General features: G+C 39.4%; 1 protein-coding gene across 12 annotated transcripts in view; it reads right to left on the reverse strand.

The window, feature by feature from the left end:
• The window catches only part of ASH1L (ASH1 like histone lysine methyltransferase), a 229,878-nt gene that overhangs the window by 171,975 nt on the left and 37,446 nt on the right, over window positions 1-20,457 (reverse strand). For 10 of the 12 annotated variants that reach the window (XM_035279531.3, XM_078355853.1, XM_078355856.1 and 7 more), the window contains one exon: window positions 12,511-13,029. The exons of 1 other annotated variant lie outside the window; for it this stretch is intronic. In XM_035279531.3, coding sequence (XP_035135422.2) covers window positions 12,511-12,930 — 420 coding nt within the window. In that variant the 5' untranslated portion in view covers window positions 12,931-13,029. Of the gene's footprint in view, window positions 1-12,510; window positions 13,030-20,457 lie in introns of those variants that run through there. One more of the 12 variants, XM_078355859.1, reaches the window with a different exon arrangement.

The following is a 20,457-nucleotide window of genomic DNA, read 5'->3' on the forward strand; positions in this document are numbered from 1 at the left end:
ACTCCTGACCTCGTGATCTACCTGCCTCGGCCTCCCAAAGTGCTGGGATTAAAGGCGTGAGCCATCACGTCCAGCTAATTTTCTTAGGATTTATCTACAGTAAGGAACTTTCAAATTCTTGTTTTATAGCACAACTGAGACACCCTGTGAGACATCCTAAGTGTGGATTTTCCCTTATTATTAACTTTGTACTAAAAGCCATTCTCTTTCCAGCAAATTCTAACAAAGTTGTCAACACCTAATTTTAAGCAAGAGCTCTTTTTTGCATATTCTCTTGTTGACTACCTTCTGTGATTCAGAGATTCACATATACACTCTGTCTGTATGTATTTCTATCATGGCAGTTATCATGTTATAGCATAATTGTTTCTTTACAGCCCATGGAAAAATGAATAAATCAAAGAATTTTGTAAATCTACACATGAGCAAAACTGTTTTACTATGAGCAAAAGTGATAGAAAACTGAGGGTGTGAAGGCTTAACACCAGGAGAAATGTCTGATGGAGGCAACAGCGGAGGGGGGGGCCTGGGGGGAGATGGAGACAGCAAACCACCATGGCATGTATGTACCTATGAAACAATCCTACAGGATGCAGGATGTGCACATGTACCCCAGAGCCCAAAGTACGATAAAAAATTAAATTTTTTTAAAAAAAATTTAACCTTTGTGAAAGTATAAAGCAAAAAGTTAGTCCTTTTGAACAGTTATTGTAAATGTAAAAGGGACAATAAAAAATACAAATTTAAGATGAAAATGTTTAAAATTATTACTAATGGTTGCATAACTCTGTATACACTTAACATACTGAATATACTAAAAACAGTGAATTTCACTTTCCATTTGGTGTGTAAAGAAAAAAAACATTGAATTGTACATTTTAAAGGGATAACTTTCATGGCATTTCAATTATATCTCAATTAAAAATATATACATTTAGGCCGGGCGCGGTGGCTCACGCCTGTAACCCAGCACTTTGGGAGGCTGAGGCGGGTGGATCACGAGATCAAGAGATGGAGACCATCCTGGTCACCATGGTAAAACCCCGTTTCTACTAAAAATACAAAAAATTAGCTGGGCATGGTGGTGCATGCCTGTAATCCCAGCTACTCAGGAGGCTGAGGCAGGAGAATTGCCTGAACCCAGGAGGCGGAGGTTATAGTGAGCCGAAATTGTGCCATTGCACTCCAGCCTGGGTAACAAGAGCGAACCCCCATCTCAAAAAAAAAAAAAAAAAGTATGTATGTATGTATGTATATATACATACATACATACATACATATATACACATATACATATACACACACATTTAATCAAAAAGTGGGCTAACTTAAAATAGGGTATAATTTTAAAAAACTATTATATCTAGAAAATCTAACACACTATTTTTATCTAACAGATACAAATGAAAAAAAAATCCAAAACCTAGGTAATATCACTGATTTTTTTCCCAACAACTCCATTTCAAATTAATTGGAACTTGTTTGCAGTACTTTAAAAATTGTCAGGCAAATAATCTATACTGAGCAACAGCTGAGGGCACTATTATTACCCATTTTTCTTATTTAAGAAACATTAGGCTGGGCATGGTGGCTCATGCCTATAATCCCAGCCCTTTGGGAGACAGAGGTGGGGTGGATCACCTGAAGTTAGGAGTTTGAGATTAGCCTGGTCAACATGGCAAAACCCCATTTCCACTAAAAATACAAAAATTACCCAGGCATAGTAGTGTGTGGCTGCAGTCCCAGCTACCTGGGAGGCTAAGGTGGGAGAACTGCTTGAACCTGGGAGGCGGAGGTTGCAGTGGGCGAAGATTGTGTAACTGTACCCATGCCTGGGAAGTGGAACAAAACTTCATCTCAAAAATAAAAATAAAAAGAGGCCGAGCGTGGTGGCTCACACCTGTAATCCCAGTACTTTGGGAGGCCAATGCAGGTGGATCACGGCATAAAGAGATAGAGACCATCCCGGCCAACATGGTGAAACCACCATCTCTACTAAAAATACAAAAATTAGCTGGGTGTTGTGGTGCACATCTGTATTCCCAGATACTTGGGAGTCTGAGGCGCGACAATCACTTGAACTCAGGAGGCGGATATCGAGCCACTATACTGTAGCCTGGCGACAGAGCAAGACTCCATCTCAAAAAAAAAAAAAAAAAAAAAAAACAACATTAAACTTACCAGTTATATAGCATAATAAAATTTAAAATTCCAAGACAGGCTTTAAGTCCAAAACTTGGATTCATTTAGGTTTTAATAATTCTTGGCTGGGCATGTTGACTTATACCTGTAATCTTAGCACTTTGAGAGGCTGAGGCAGGAGGATCATTTGAGCCCAGGAGTTCAAAACCAGCCTGGGCAACATAGCCAACTGTCTCTATAAATAAATAAATACACACACACACACACATATATATATTTGATCTTATTAAACTTTATTTAAAAAGTAATCATAATTCTCCATAAAAATCACTGAAATTCAAAATTATTTTTCAATGAACTGCTTCTTAAATCTATTAAGACTATATAGAATTTTCTTTTCTAAACAGAAAAATATATTTTGGACTGGAAATTATAATTACATCTATAAATTTTATTTGTAATTCATTGTGCTCATGAAATCCACTCATCTAGATGAAAGTAACATCAAACAATCCAACGACAAAAATGTTAGTAACAAAGCACCAAATATCAATGCTATTTGACTAATATGTAATCTGGTCATAAGTGTGAGACATGGCATAATGGTATGGTCAGGTGCAATGGCTCACTCCTATTATTCCAGCAGGTTGGGAGACCAAGGCAGGAGGATCAACTGATTACAGGAGTTCGAGACCAGCCTGGGCAACACAGCAAGACACTGTCTCGACAAAAAATAAAATAGCCAGGTGTGGTGGCACACACCTGTGGTCCTAACTATTTGGGAGGCTGAGATGGGAGGATCCCTTGAGCCCAAGAGGACAAGGCCACAGTGAACCATGATCATGCCACTGCACTCCAGCCTGGGCAACAGATTGTCTTTAAAAAAAAAATAAAAAATGACACTGTCTCTAGGCCGAGCGCAATGGTGCATGCCTGTAATCCCAGCACTTTGGGAGGCTGAGGCGGATTGATCATGAGGTCAAGAGATCAAGACCGTCCTGGCCAACATGGTAAAACCCTGTCTCTACTAAAAATATAAAAATTGGCCTGGCATGGTGGCGCACACCTGTAGTCCCAGCTACTCAGGAGGCTGAGGCAGGAGAATTGCTTGAACCCAGGAGGCAGAGGTTGCAGTGAGCTGAGATTGCGCCACTGCACTCTAGCTGGTCACAGAGCAAGACTTTGTCTCAAAAAAAAAAAAAAAAAAAAAAGACTGTCTCTTCAAAAAAAAGGGGCAAGAGTGGGAACAAAAAATTAGTATGCAATGGCAGTGAAATATTCCCTTAATCCCTTTCTGTTCACACAAGTTTCGGTTTTTAATCACTTGCTACAGGAAACAGATATTCTGGCCATTTTTAATTTGTCACAAAAACATTTTTTCAGGGGGTTAGGTATACTACATGAACTGTAATCACATATAACTAGTTAGGCTATATAATGAAATTTTTCTTTATATGGTCAGGTGCAATGGCTCACTCCTATTATCCCAGCAGGTTGGGATAATAAATTTATTTCCTTAAATTTATTTCAAAAATGAAATTTTTCTTTAAATTCTGGAAACAAATGTACCATTGCTCCATCTCAAGTTACTGTGTGATAAATATAAGTAATATAAGTGTGTGATAAATATAAGTAAATATTATGACTTCCATCTCTACTTTTACTTTCTAAAATACTGCTGCAGAGAAATGAATGTACCAGTCTGACAACTTATGAAATGGCAGACACCACATGTAACTGCATCAAAGAAGTTATAAATTTTTACAAAAAAATTACAAGTTTTTCTTTCCACTTGGGAGGAAAAAAGAAAACAGGAAAACCTGCTATAAAATTAATAATGAGTCCAAGCACGGTGGCTCATGCCTGCAATCTTAGCACTTTGGGAGGTCAAGGCAGGCATTTGAGACCAGCCTAGCCAATATGGCAAAACCCCGTCTCTACTAAAAATACAAAATTAGCCAGACATTATGGCACTCACCTGTAATCCCAGCTACTCAGGTGGCTGAAGCACAAGAATCATTTGAACCCCTGAAGGCGGAGACTGCAGTGAGCCAAGACTGTATCACTGCACTCCAGCTAGGGTGACAGAGCGAGACTCTGTCGTAAAAATAAAATCAAAATAAAATAATGAACATTTATTTCTTATAAAAATCAGGAGAATTCTACTTCTAGCAATATAGCAAGGTAAATACTGTGGAGAGTCTTTTATTACAAACAAAATAACTCAAACCACCATAAAATACAATGTTTCTTATACTGTTGCCTCACAGGAAGTAAGGAAAAGCTCCAAGAGGACCAAAAGAAAACAAAAAAAAAGGGGATGACCTAAAAAGGCATAATACAGCAGGAAAATGCATAAAGTCAGGCAAAATAAGAGACCCCAGGAAAGATATCAGTAACATACCCTAACTTCTGGAAAACTAAAGTCAAAGCCTCTCAAAGTAGTCATCAAGTTAGGCTCCAAATTCAACCACAGATAAAGATAAACAATATACAAAGTTTATCATCAGCCAAATTCTAGACAAGAAAAAATTATTTTCATTGAAATTACATTAAGCTTCTAAACTAATAGGTAAAAGTATAGGGAGCACACTAAAATACAAGTTAGGAAAATGGATTAGTCCTACCTATAAAACAAAATATTTAAAACTGTAACATGGCGGTCAAGTGCCATGGCTCACACCTTTAATACTAATGATTTCCCAGGCTGGGGCAGGAGGATTGCTTGATCCCCAGGAGTTCAAATTACAGGGAGCTATGATCACATCACTGCACTCCAGTCTGGTGAAAAAAGGCAAGACTCAGACTCTTAAAAATAAACAAACAAAAAATTTAAACAGAAACATCATTGATACTAAATGGAAAATCAGACTAGAACCAAGTACATAAAGAAATTCAGTTTATGATAAAGCAGCCTCTCAAATCAAAGAAGTAAAGATGGACTTCTTAATAATAGTGCTGGGGCCAAGTACGGTGGCTCATGCCTGTAATCCCAGCACTTTGGGAGGCCAAAGCAGGTGATCACCTGAGGTCAGAAATTCGAGACCAGCCTGGCCAACATAAGGTAAGCCCATGTCAACTAAAAATACAAAAATTAGCTGGGCGTGATGGCACACATCTATAATCCCAGCTACTCAGGAGGCTTAGGCAGAAGAATTGCTTTAACTCAGAGGAGACAGAGGTTTCAATGAGCTAGGACTGTACTACTGCACTCCACCCTGGATGACAGAGCAAGACTCTGTCTCAAAAAATAATAATAATGATGATGATAATAATAATAGTGTTGGGACAACCATGTTCCATTTGGAAAGAGATATATTTGGAACTATAACTCATAAACCATAACAAACTCCAAATAGATCAAGGATTTATGTTAAAAATAAGATGCTAAAAAGATCTGCAAAACAACATAAGAAAATGTTTTATAAACTTGGAAGGAAGAAGGGGTTTCTAAATGATATGTCAAAATCCAGAAGGCTTAAAAAGAGTTATAAATTACATCAGGTAGAAAGATAAATATTTCTGCATAGCAAAATAACATAAGCCAAGTCTAAAGACAAAAAACAAACTGGAAAAAGAAAAATTATAGGTCAAGTGTGGTGGCTCATGCCTGTAATCCCAGCACTGTGGGAGGCTGAGGCAGGCGGATCACGAGGTCAGGAGTTCAAAACCAGCCTGACCAACATGGTGAAACACCATCTCTACTAAAAATACAAAAATTAGCCAGGTGTGGAGGAGCACACCTATAATCCCAGCTACGCAGGAGGCTGAGGCAGGAGAATTGCTTGAACCCAGGAGGCACAGGTTGCAATGAGCTGAGATCGCACCACTGCACTCCAGCCTGGGCAACAGAGCAAGGCTCCATCTCCAAAAAAAAAAAAAAAAACAAAAACAAAAACACTATTTTCAGTAGCTAACTCACTGAACAGAAAATAATCCACTGTCATTTCACAGTGAGTAAAAGTAGTGTTTCCCAAATCTGCTAGAATCTAAGAAATACCTGAGGCATATATTAACACACTGAATTATCTCTGTTGGCAGATGACACAATTTTATATGTAGAAAACCCTAAAGCATCAACAAATTGCTCAAGCTAATAAATGAATTCAGCAAAGTTGCAGGATACAAAAACTACATGCCAAAATCAGTTGTGGCCAACACAGTGGCTCACACCTGTAATCCCAGCACTTTGGGAGGCCAAGAAAGGAGGATCACTTGAGGTCAGAAGCTCAACAATAGCTTGGCAAAAGAGGAAGACCCCATCTGTACAAAAATAATTTTTTCTTTATTAAAATAAACAAAAGGAGGCTGAGGCAGGAAGACTGCTTCAGTCCAGGAGTTTGGGGCTACAATGAGCTATGATTATGCCACTGCCGTCCAGCATGGGCAGCAGAACAAGACCCTGTCTCTAAAAAACAATTAAAAATAATAATTAAAAAATGAGTGTATTTCTATATATTTACAATGAGCAATACGAAAAATAAATTTAAAACAATTCTGCAAATTTGATGCAATTTGCAATAGCATCAAAAAATAAATACACAGGAATAAATTTAAGGAGGTTAAAGGCTTGAACACCAAAAATTTTACAAAATATTGGTGAAAGAAATTAAGGAAATCTTAAATAAACAAAAGACATCCCATATTCATGGATTTCAGGACTTCATACTAAGATGACAATACTACCTAAAGTGATCTGCAGAGTCAATGTAATCTTTATCAAAATTCCAACACTGTTGTTTCCAGAAACAGAAACCCCATCCTAAAATCCATATGTAATTGCAAGAACCCCAAATAGCCAAAACAATTTTGAAAAAGAACAAAGTGGCAAGACTCACACTTTCTGATTTCAACTTACTACACGCCAGGCATGGTGGCTCACAACTGTAATCTCATCACTTTGGGAGGCCAAGGCAAGAGGATCACTTAAGCCTAGGAGTTTGAGGCTGCACTGAGCAGCCTAGCCTGGGTGACAGAGCAAGAACCTGTCTCTTAAAAACAAACAAACGGGCCAGGTGCGGTGGCTCACACCTGTAATCCCAGCACTTTGGGAGGCCAAGGCGGGTGGATCATGAGGTCAAGAGATCGAGACCATCCTGGTCAACAAGGTGAAACCCTGTCTCTACTAAAAATACAAAAATTAGCTGGGCACGGTGGCGCGTGCCTGTAATCCCAGCTACTGAGGAGGCTGAGGCAGGAGAATTGCCTGAACCCAGGAGGCGGAGGTTGCGGTGAGCCGAGATCGCACCATTGCACTCCAGCCTGAGTAAACAAGAGCAAAACTCCATCTCAAAAAACAAACAAACAAACAAACAGGATGGGTCCAGTGGCTCACACCTATAATTCCAGCACTTTGGGAGGCTGAAGCAGACATATCACTTGAGCTGAGGAGTTTAAGACCAGTCTGGCCAACATGGCAAAACGCTGTCTCTACTAAAAATACAAAAATTAGCCAGGCATGGTATTGGGCACCTGTAATCTCAGCTACTTGGGAGGCTGAGGCAGGAGGCAGGAGAATCACCTGAACCCAGGAGGTGGAGGCTGCGGTCTCCAGCCAAGATCATACCACTGTACTCCAGCCTGGAGTTTGAGACTCCATCTCAAACAAACAAAACAAACAACAAACATGAACTACAAAGCTACAGTAATGAAAAGAGTGTGGTACTGGTAGACAGACAGACGTATATATAGACCAATGTAATGGAATGAAAGAGAGTTCTGAAATCACATATATATGGTCACTAATTTCTTTTTTTTGAAACAGAGTCTCACTCTGTCGCCCAGGCTGGAGTGCAGTGGTGTAATCTCGGCTCACTGCAACTTCTGCCTCCTGATTTCAAACGATTCTCCTGCCTCAGCCTCCTGAGTAGCTGGGATTACAGGCGTGTGCAACCACGCCCAGCTAATTTTTGTATTTTTAGTAGAGATGGGGTTTCGCCATGTTGGTCAGGCTGGTCTTGAACTCCTGACCTTGTGATCCGCCTGCCTTGGCCTCCCAAAGTGCTAGGATTACAGGTGTGAGCCATCGCACCCGGCCACTAATTTCCTTTTTTAAACTAAGGTGACAAAACCATTCAATGAAAAAAGGATACTTTCTTCAAGAAATAATGCTGAAAAAACTGAATATCCACAAGCAAAGGAATGAAGCTGGACTCTTTAAACCATAAACAAAACTTAAACTCAAAATGGATGACAGACCTAAACATAAGAGCTAAAATGATAAAGCCCTTAGGAAAACATAGGAGCAAGACTTTCACAACATTGGATTTGGCAGTGATTTCTACGATATGACACTAAAAATACAGGCAATAAAGGAAAAAACAAACTGCACCCAGTTTTCATCAAAACTGAAAACTTTTTTTACATCAGAAGACACAAAAGAAAATGAAAAGACAGAATGAGAGAAAATATATTTTAAATCCTATATACAGATTAAATAAAGAACCTGGACAATTCAACAACAAAAACACAATTCAAAAGTACTCAAATGATTTGAACAAACATTTCTTAAAGAAGATACACAAATGACCAATAAGCACATGAAAAACTGATCAACATCATTAGTCTTAAGAAAACGCAAATCAAAAACCAGCTCGCACCGGGCGCGGTGGCTCACACCTGTAATCCCAGCACTTTGGTAGACTGAGGCGGGTGGATCACAAGGTCAAGAGATCGAGACCATCCTGGTCAACATGGTAAAACCCCAACTCTACTAAAACACAAAAATTAGCTGGGCATGGTGGTACGCACCTGTAGTCCCAGCTACTCGGGAGGCTGAGGCAGGAGAATTGCTTGAACCCAGAAGGCGGAGGTTGCGGTGAGCCAAGATCATGCCATATATATATATATATATATATAAATGACATGTCTAAATTACTCTAAATAATAGAGTCTATGACTACTATAAATTTAAGAATATGTCACATAATTCAAGAAAGTGAAAACTGCGTTTATGAAACAACTTGAGTTTTGCCTTTAAAAACTGATCATCATTCAGGTGCTACCATGACAGCAAACAATTTATGTATTTTTTCCGAGGCCCTTATATTTTGACCTTTATTGTTAAATGAAAAATTCTATTAAAAGGTAAAGTATGTGATCCACATTATATGTTTTTACCAGAAATTTAAGGCCTAACTTTGCTCTAAACAACATAGACAAAAAGACCAACTGCTTTTAAAGAACTGAGGTGGGGAAAATTTTGGTTGTTTGGCAAAGCCTTGCTTTTTTTTTTTTTTTTGAGATGGAGTTTCGCTCGTGTTACCCAGGCTGGAGTGCAATGGCGTGATCTCGGCTCACCGCAACCTCCACCTCCTGGGTTCAGGCAATTCTCCTGCCTCAGCCTCCTGAGTAGCTGGGATTACAGGCACGCACCACCGTGCCCAGCTAATTTTTTGTATTTTTAGTAGAGACGGGATTTCACCATGTCGACCACGATGGTCTCGATCTCTTGACCTCGTGATCCACCCGCCTCGGCCTCCCAAAGTGCTGGGATTACAGGCTTGAGCCACCGCGCCCGGCCAAAGCCTTGCTTTAAAACACAAACCCCAAGCTATCTTTGACTACCAACCTAACTCATAATAGTCTATCTTTTCCTCTTTAGCCAATGATGTTTAATCTTTTTGGTACCATGAACCCTTCTGAAAACAGTTATATAAAATAGCCATATAAAATGAGAGCTATATAAAACTGCAGCCCAACAAACACAAAGTTCTACATGTAGTATCATATTCTAAGGGCAATCACACTTCCCCACATCCTTCTAGAGTTCCCAGGTGGTAAAGCCCTACCTTAGACAGTAATAGAGAAGAGAGAACATACACAAGGACCTATCACTTCCAAGATAACTATATTTAAAATTAATTCTCAAAATAACCACTTAACATCAGTATTAATACAGTCATACCTTATTAATAAGAAAACCAAGGCCCAGTAAGACAAACTTATTTGAAAGTACAAAGCTATTAAGCCAGGAGTTGAAATTGGCTCTGACTCCATTGCCCATACTCTTTTCATTATTTTTGAAGAACTAATTCAGAGGATAGTAACATATTCAAACTCCTATCTACAGATTGTTGAAAATATAAACATTCAACCATCCAGTAGCAGTTTTGAAATTAAACATATATCTTCCCTCAGAAACCACAGACTGCACTGTACCATAAACAGGATACGTTATATAACCTACTTATATACCGAGTGTAAAGTTAAGTACTGAAGGTGAAATTTTTGAGTTCAAAAGCTCATCACTGACTATTTAAAATAACACTATAGGGCTAGGCGAAGTGGCTCACGCCTGTAATCCCAGCACTTTGGGAAGCCGAGGTGAGTGGATTATTTGAGGCCAAGAGTTCGAGACCTGCCTGACCAACCTGATGAAATCATCTCCACTAAAAATACAAAAATCAACCAGGCATAGCGGCAAGTGCCTGTAGTCCTAACTAAATGGGAGACTGAGGCAGGAGAAACGCTTAAACCCAGGAGGTTGAGGTTGAAATGAGCTAAGATGGTGCCACTGCATTCCAGCCTGGGTGACAGAATGAGACTCCATCTCAAAAAAATAAATAAATAAAATAATGTTACACTATAGAAAGATTACTAAAAACAATCATCCTGGAGATCTTTACAAGTTACTTGTGCAAAATAAGCTCTAACAACATTTCAAGTAAAAAAGGTTTAGATAAATATCTTTTTCAATCTTAGGAAAATTCCTAAGATCAAATGGAATAATTATTATCTTCATTTCCAAGATGAGGGAAAGCTCTGGATAAGTTAACCAATTTATCCAGTTAAATTTTTTCAAGAACTAGCAATTTGAAAAACAACGAAGAGCCTCCGACACTATGTTTTTCTGAAAACTGGAAAGGTTAAAAACCAAATGAATGTCATGATAAAGAATTAACAGTAAAAATCAAGTCACTTCATACAGTGAGGGATATTCCAAAATTTTAGTCAAAATGTTAAGCCAACTCTTTCTGCCATTACTTTGGTTTTGTATGCATACTATTTAAATCAGTATGTGGGCACACATGGTGCCAACAGTATAAAATTAAATATTGTATAAAGTGACTATACTTGTAGTCAACACATGATCCAAGAGAAAATTAATATCTTTACTAGACAGTGGTAAACAGAGTTAAGAAAAATTAGCCATTTTAAAAAAAAAGAAAGAAAAAGAAAAATTAGCCATTAATTTGGATAGCGGTCAGGAAGGTGGGGGGACTATTTTGTTTTTGTTTTTTGTTTCTTGTTTTTTTGTTTTTTTTGAGAGGGAGCCTTGTTCCATTGCCCAGGCTGTAGTGCAGTGGTGTGATCTCGGCTCACTGCAACTTCCACCTCCTGGGTTCAAGTGATTCTCCTGCCTCAGCCTCCCAAGTAGCTGGATTACAGGTGCACACCACTACACCTGGCTAATTTTTGTATTTTCAGTAGAGATGGGGTTTTGCCATGTTGGCCAGGCTGGTCTAGAACTCCTGACCTCAAGTGATCTGCCAGCCTTGGCCTCCCAAAGTGCTCGGATTACAGAAGTGAGCCACTGCACCAGCTGGGACATTTTTAATATACTGTCTAGCTTAGGAAGAACGATAATAGGAATTAATACTTTACAGAATAATTCATTCAACAAAAGCTTTCAACATGTGTTAGTGAAGCTGATCCTTTCAACCATCCTGGAAGGTAGGTAGTTTTAACATCTTTTGATCCTCAGTTCCTTTTCTGCTAATCTGTCCATAGTCTATTAGTAAATAGGAAGGTAAGGTTCAAATCTACGTTTCCTAATTATTTCAAATCCAATATTCTTTCCACTATGCCACATTAGAAGCAACAATGGTGAGTATACCCCCATTTAAAACATTTTTCAGCTGGGCACGGTGATTCACGCCTATAATCCCATCACTTTGGGAGGCAGAGGCACGCAGATCACCTGAGGTCAGGAGTTCGAGACCAGCATGGCCAACATGGTGAAACCTGTTTCTACTAAAAATACAAAATTAGCTAAATGTGGTGGTGGGCGCCTGTAATCCCAGCTACTTGGGAGACTCAGGTAGAAGAATTGCTTGAAACCAGGAGGTAGAGGTTGCCGTGAGCTGAGATCATACCACTGCACTCCAGCCTGGGTAACAAGAGCAAAACTCCATCTCAAAAGAACCAAAATTTTCATAATTTTACAAGTACAAATACATAGATGGTTATGCTATTAACTTACATCTTTGACAAGCCTCAGGCTTATTTTAAGATTGATAAAACAAAGTATCTGGAAATAACACAGAAAGATTAAAATCAAACTACTGGGATATGTAGGCTAGATAAAAATTAACATGGAAATGAAAATATCATCAATAACCACATATTATTAGGAAGTCTACTTACTCGTTTTGAAGGACAGTGTTCATTCTTTTCATCCGTCATCTTTCCACTTTTAAGTGCTTTCCTTGGGTGCTTGATAGTTGTTTTTATGGCAGGTCGACATACATAGTTCTCCAGGTTCTTTGGAGGTTTTTTAGTTCTCTTGGCCTGGAGGCCAATTTTCAATTTCAAATTTCCCTCTGAAAAGTTTGTTTCTTTTACTGAAAACTGTTGCTGTGCATCAGTCAAACCATCATCTTTGCCAGCGTCGATGTTTCTTTCTCGATTCCGTTTACGAAGGTCCTCTTCCTCCTTTGTGTTTTTTTCTAGCTCTACTTCTCTCTTACTGACTAGTGTGCCAGTACTGATGGCAGAAGGACTCTTTCTTGAAAAACCTTCGGAATCAGAACCCAATCCTAACATAGCAGTATTTCTAGGGTCCATCACAAGCGTATGTTATTGCCAAGGAATCTTATGAAAATTTTACAGAACTGTGTTCCATAAAAAACTGGGATCTCCAAAACTTGAAACCAGCATCTTTCTCTGCAGAACAGACCATAACAAAAATTTATCAGAAAAGAGAAAATTATTGATGAACATGAGTAATTCAGGTATAGGGGAAGACAAAAAGGAGGTCAACTACCCAAAAAAAAAAAAAAAATCACAATTAAATAAAAATGTTAATTCAAAATAGATTTAAATCCATTTACTTATATAAAAAAAATTTAAAATTCAGAATAAGTTTATCATTCTACAGCTATCATAGACAAGCTAAGCGGTATGGTGCAAATCACTAAGAAGCTTCTACAACTTACAAACATTGCCTAAAATAAAAATAACTTCATAAATTTTCAAACTTCTCAGTTTTAAAAGAATATATTCTCTACACTTCTGCTGAAGTACTTTTATTTCCTACAGTTTTATTGAAGGTAAAAAAATCATGTTTTTTTGATATTCCATTGACTACGACGTGATTATTATACATTGCATGCCTGCATCAATATATCTCATTCCCCCCATAAATATGTATACATGCTATGTACCTATAAAAAAATTGTTTTTAAATTATCTCTTGGTCTGGTTTCAGTGTTCCAACCTTTTAGAAGAGATTATCAGGTTTTTTGAGGTTAGGAGTCTCTAATTCAGAAACTTATTCAGGAATTATCTCTGTTGCCAGCATTCAATTCAACTCTGAATTCATTCACTTGTCCATTCAAAAAATATTTCCAAACACCTATCATCTGCCAGGCATTGTGCTACACCCGGAAAATATAGTATTTCACAAAATGAACCCAGTTCCTAAGTTTTAAGAGGTTTACACTCTGGTGAGAAGGGCAAACATTAATAATTATACAAAGGACTAATCACTTTTGTCATAAGAACTTTAAAAATCAGAAATTTATTTTTACAAGTTTTCCTAACGGCAAATACTCAGTTGGCACATGTCAATTCTCCAAATACAGAAAAAATGTTTTAAAACTAGTGTGTCACAGGGCGCAGTGGCACATGCTTATAGTCGCAGCTACTTGGGAGGCTGAGGCAGGAGGATCACTTGAGCCCAGGAATTCTGGGCTGTAGTGCGCTCTGCTGATCGGGTGTCTGCACTAAGTTCGGCATCAATATTGTGACCCTCTGGGAGTGGGGTACCACCAGGTTGCCTAAGGGGTGAACCAGCCCAGACAGGAAATGGAGCAGGTCAAAACTCCTGTGCTGATCAGTAGTGGGATCGTGTTTGTGAATAGCCACTGCACTCCAGCCTAGGCAACATACCAAGACCCCATCTCTTAAAAAAATAATAAAATTAAAAAAAAAACTAGTGTGCCAATTTATTATCTTATGATAGGTGATACACCTGAGAATCTCCACAAGGCACCTCCATTTTGAATATAAAGAGCCTCAGGAAACCAGACTACCATATAATCATTAGAGAGACTAGTGAAATTTTTGTTTGTTTTGGAATGGAGTCATGCTTTGTCTCCCAGGCTGGAGTGCAGTGGCACCATGTTGACTCACTGCAACCTCCATCTCCTGGGTTCAAGACATTCTCCTGCTTCAGCCTCCATAATAGCTGGGATTACAGGCGCACGCCACGACAGCGAGCTAATTTTTGTATTTTTAGTAGAGACAGGGTTTTGCCACGTTGGCCAGGCTGGTCTCAACTACTGATCTCAGGTGATCCACCCACCCTGGCCTCCCAAAGTGCTTGGATTACAGGTGTGAGCCACCGTGCCCTGCCAGAGACTAGTGAATATATTAATAAAACCAAAATAAAACAAGTCAGTATTCTTGAAGATTGACAGACCAGTCTTCATGTCAAGCATATGTCTGACTCAAGATCTAGGACTAGCATCTAGAAAAAGGACATCTTATCCCTTAGAAAGTTCCTTTTATGAAGTAGAATATTTTGAACTATCTGCCCTGAGACTTTTCATTCCAACAAGAGTATAAGATTCTTGGCCAGGCATGGTGGCTCACACCTATAATCCCAGTACTTTCAGGGGCTGAGACAGTGGACTCTTTGACACAGGTGGACTCCTTGAGCCCAAGAGTTTGAGACCATTGGGCAACATGAAAAAACCCTGTCTCTACAAAAAATACAAAGATTAGCAGGGTGTGGCAGCACACAGCTGTAGTCCTAGCTACTCAGGAGACTGAGGTGGGAAGATCACTTGAGCCTTGAAGGTTGAGGCTGCAGTGAGCTGGAATCATGACACTTGCACTCCAGCCTGGGCAACAGAGCAAGACCCTGTCTCGGGGGTGGGGGGAATAGTTGCCTTATAACTTCTACAAGGATTGTAAGTAAAATACCTCACCCAATGACTGGCACATAGTGAGGTGCCAGCCATGTGTGATGGCTCATGCCTGTAATCCCAGCACTTTGCGAGGCAGAGGCAGAGGGATCACTTAAGGTCACGAGTTCAAGACCAGTCTGGTCAACATGACAAAACCCTGTCTCTACTAAAAATACTAAAATCAGAGCGGTATGGTGACAGGTGCCTGTAATCCCAGCTACTCAGGAGGCTGTGGGATGACAATCACTTGGGAGGTGAAGGTTGCAGTGAGCCAAAAATCAAGCCACTGCACTCCAGCCTGGGTGATAGAGCAAGAAAAAAAAAAAAAAAAAAAACAGGCACCAATAATTTAGTAATAAGAGGAGCAGCAGCAGTGTTTTAAGTACTCAACAAATATTAGCCAATTGGGTAACTCCTTAGCTTGTTATTGCTCCATTGAATCATATAAACAGCTGGAAACTAATCTTCCAATCATTTCACTCTGATGATTCTTGTTGTCTACCACTTCATATATTAACATTTCACAATAGCATTCGAGGATTTTTAATTCGCTCTCCTCTACTGAAACTTGTGTTTACTTCCCAACACACACCCACTATGATTTAGTCAATTCAGTTTTCTTTACTGTCCCTAACAAATTATGTTCATTTCTGCTTATGTGTCATATAAACATACAAACTCTCCCTTTATACGTACAAAGTCAGCTGCGCACAGTGGCTCATCCTACAATCCCAGCACTTTGGGAGACTAAAGTGAGAAGATCACTTGAGCTCAGGAGTTCAAAATCAGCCTGGGCAACATAGTGAGACCTCATCTCTACAAAAATTAAAAAATTAGCCAGGTGTGTGGTGTTGCGTCCCTATAGTCCCAGCTACTCAGGAATTGAGGTGGGAAGATGGCTTGACCCCAAGAGGTTGAGGTTACACTAAGCCATGATTGCAGCTCTACACTCTAGCATGGGCAACAGAGCAAGACCCTGTCTCAAATATATGTATGTATGTACATGTGTGTGTATACACATGTACATGCATACATATATAATTAGGGAAGTGGGGGAAAAACAAATAATAAAATGTGTATAAAAAGTAATTAAGGCCAGGCACGGTGGCACAAGCCTGTAATCCCAGCACTTTGGGAGTCCAAGGTAGGTGGATCACGAGGTCAAGAGATCGAGACCATCCTGGTCGACATGGTGAAACCCCGTCTCTACTAAAAATGCAAAAAATTAGCTGGGCATGGTGGCGCGTGCCTGGAATCCTAGCTACTCAGGAGGCTGAGGCGGGAGAATTGCCTGAACCCAGGAGGCAGAGGTTGCGGTGAGCCGAGATCGCGCCATTGCACTCCAGCCTGGGTAACAAGAGCAAAAACTCCGTCTCAAAATAAATAAATAAATAAATAAATAAATGATTTTAAAAGTACAAATCCTGGCTGGGCATGGTGGCTCACACCTGTATTACCAGCACTTTGGGAGGCTAAGATGGGAGGATCACTTGAGCTTGAGCTTGAGACCAGTCTAGGAAACATAGCAAGACCCTGTCTCTACAAAAAAATCAAAACATTAGCCCAGAGTGGTAGTGCATGCCTATAGTCACAGCTGCTCAAGGGAATGAGGCAAGGAGATGGCCTGAGCCTACGAGATCAAGGCTGCAGTGAATCATGTTCATGCCACTGGACACCAGCCTAGTTACAGAGCGAGACTCACAAAAAGTAAAATTTGTGAGACAGGGTCTTGCTCTGTAGCCAGGCATGGTGGCTCCTGCCTGTAGTCCCAGCTACTTGGGAGGCTGAGGCAGGAGACTCACTTGAACCCGGGAGGTGGAGGCTGCAGTGAGCTGAGATCGCACCACTGCACTCCAGCCGGATGACAGAGGGAAACTCGTCTCAAAAAAAAAAAAGTAGTAAATTACAAAAATAAACTCTCTCAAAAAAATAAAGAATACAAAGTCCTATCTTCTCCATGATGGGCTCACAATCTTGAAATCCAAAAAACACTGAAATCCAAGTTTTTTCAAAACCTAGTGATAAAACTTGACATGGACCCATTTTAGTCTTAATTACCATAATTTCTGTGAATAATGATAAATTACAATGCAAAAAAATTAATGGGCTTGATTAAGTGATTAAGAGATGCTACTACTCCCAAAAACCACAGTGCCAGTTCACACAATCCACATTTCTAAAAGCCAAAAAAAAAAAAAAGGAAAAGAGGAAAACATCTGTAACACATGTGGATAATTTTTTTTAAAAAGAAAAAAAAATTTACAGCACCAAACGTTTTGGATAATGGATTCTGGACCTAAGTTCTCAGACCTATATGTAAGCTTGCACTGACCTTATCCATCCCTGAATATTTATGATCCATATAAGATCACAATTAGGGCAATTAACTTTTTTTTCTTGTTCTATATTTGTCAGCTATACCCCTCAACAGATTAAGTCCTTCCTCAGTATCAGCAGGGGATTGGTTCCAGGACCCCACCTCCCATCCCACCCCCTCAGATACCAAAATCTGAGGATGCTCAAGTCACTTATATAAAATGGTGTAGTATTTACATACAGCCTACAAACATTCTCCCGTATACTTGAAATCATCTCTGGATTACTTATAATACCTAATATAATAAAAATTATATATAGTTATTATTTTAAATTTTGTATTATTATTGTATTGTTATTTTTCATTTTTTTCTAATATTTTTCATCCGCAGTTGGTTGACTCCGTGGGTGCAGAACCACAGATAGGGAAGACCAACTGTATAATTAAAATATAAGCTTCATGAGGGTAGGAACCTCTTCTGGCTTGCTCACCACTGTATCCCCAGCACCTGAAACAATGAATAGCACAAATTTTAGTACCCAATAAATAGCTGAATAAATTAATGAGTGAATTTTAAGGTCCGTGTAGCTTCTAATGCAGTAACTGGCATGTAGCAAATGTCTTTTTCTTCCTGTTTTACATAACTTTATCTTGTGTTACAATGACAAAACCATACACAAGTTTTTTCTTAATATGCTGATTATATTTCATATAGGTGGTATTCTATAAATTTAATAAAATATCCTAATTTCACTGGTAACATAAACCATATTTTATACATCTTCTGTCTCTGTATCATCAAAGCTTGTCTAAGAAAAAGTCATGTTCAATCATCTCACTTTATATTCCTGACCACTAACTTTGAGTGGGCCCTTGGTGCTGCCAATACACTTTTCTAACCCAGTCACTTTAATACTGTCCTAGAAAACTATTTCATCCCATCTCCCCTTTCTTCATTCTCCCTTTGCTTCTTATCTGATCACAGCAGTAGTCAGATAGGAAGCAGTAACAAACAAAAGAAAACTGCCACAAGTGTCCACCACATATCTACCTACGTTCCTACCTGTGCCTGTTCCTATAGATTCTGCCTGCCTTCCTATCACAATATAAAAACAATCTCTCCTTTTCAACCTCTTCATTTAGGCAACTGTTTCTTTTCTCTCTCACATCATCTATTTCTCATATTTCCTCTGAATAATGCCAATATGCCTGAAAACAAAAACATACTACAATATCTCTCATGGAAGGAAATTCCTCTTGGCTAGGTGCAGTGGCTCACACCTCTAATCCCAGCACTCTGGGAGTCCAAAGTGGGTGATCACCTGAGGTTAGGAGTTCGAGACCAGCCTGGCTAACATAGTGAAACCCTGTCTCTACCAAAAATATAAAAAATTATCTGGGCGTGGTGGTACGTGCCTATAATCCCAGCTACTTGAGAGGCTGGGGTAGGAGAATTGCTTGAACCAGGGAGGCAGAGGTTGCAGTGAGCCAAGATTGTGCCATTGCACTCCAGCCTGGGTGACAGAGTGAGAATCCAACTCAGGAAGAAAAAAAAAATTCTTCTTGACTCCACATTCTCCACCATCTTCCCATTTCTCTGTTCCTCTTCACAATAAACTTGTTAGAATTGTCTGTTCTCCCTGACCTCCAAACCTCACTTTTTTTTTCTCTCTTGAACATACTGATTATACTTCCACTGCCACCCCTCCAAAGGAACTGATAATCAAGGAAATCAAACCACATTGCTAATTAGAATGATCAGTTCCAGTCCTCTCATCTTACTTGACCTATCAACAGAATTTGGCACAGCTAAACAGCTCCCTCATTACTTCACTTGACTTATAGAATATCTTTTTCTTTTGAGTTAAGGTCTCTATCACCCTGGCTAGAGCACACTGGCACAATGATAGCTCACTGCCCTCAAAATCCTGGGCTCAAGTGATTCTCCTGCCTCAGACCCCAAGTAGCTATTCCAAGTAGCTAGAAATACAGGCATGTGCCACCACACCCAATTTTTTTTCACTGTTTTAGAGACAGGGTCTCACTAGGTTGCCCAGGCTGGTCTTGAAGTCCTGGCCTCAAGCGATCTTCCGACCTCAGACTCCTGAGTAGCTGGGATGACAGGCATAAGCCACCGTGCCCGCCTCTCGATTGTTCTTCCTCACTAGCTAGTCACTCTCAGTCTCCTTTGCAGGTTCTTTCCTTTCTCAATGACCTTTAAATACTAGAGTGATGCAGGGTACCTGGACCTCTTCCTTTGTCTGTTTACACGCAGTTCCTAAATGACCAGATCCAGTCTTACAGCTTTAAATCTCATCTACTATTGATGATTCACAAATTTCTATCTTCAGAAAGAGACTAGCTGACACATCTTTCTGGAACTTCAGATTCACATATCTAAATGGTTGACACACTGACTAGATGTGTAATAAATAGGCACTTAACATGTTTAAAATCAATTTATCTTTGCCCACTGCCCCAAATCTATTCTCCCTACAGGTTTCATTTCAATATATGGTCATTCCAATCAGAAATATTTAGGCCAAAAATCTCTACCCATTCTTAACTGCTTTGTCTCTTAAATCCCTCATGTCCATTTGGTCAGCAAAGTTTGTCAGCTTTACCCTCAAAATTTATGCAGAATCTAACCAGTTCTCATTACTTTGACAGCTATCAGATCAAAGTGATGATAAATATGTGAATGGATTATTTCGATAGGTTTTAAAAAGAAAGATAGATTTATTTAAAGGAATCGCTCACATGATTATGGAAGCTGGCCAGTCCCAAAATCTGCAGGGTGGGTCAGCAGCAGGCTAGAGACCCAGAAAGAAAACCAATGTTTTCATTCGAGCCTAAAGGCCA

Source organism: Callithrix jacchus, chromosome 18 (genome assembly GCF_049354715.1).
Source record: "Callithrix jacchus isolate 240 chromosome 18, calJac240_pri, whole genome shotgun sequence".
Taxonomy (NCBI): domain Eukaryota; kingdom Metazoa; phylum Chordata; class Mammalia; order Primates; family Cebidae; genus Callithrix; species Callithrix jacchus.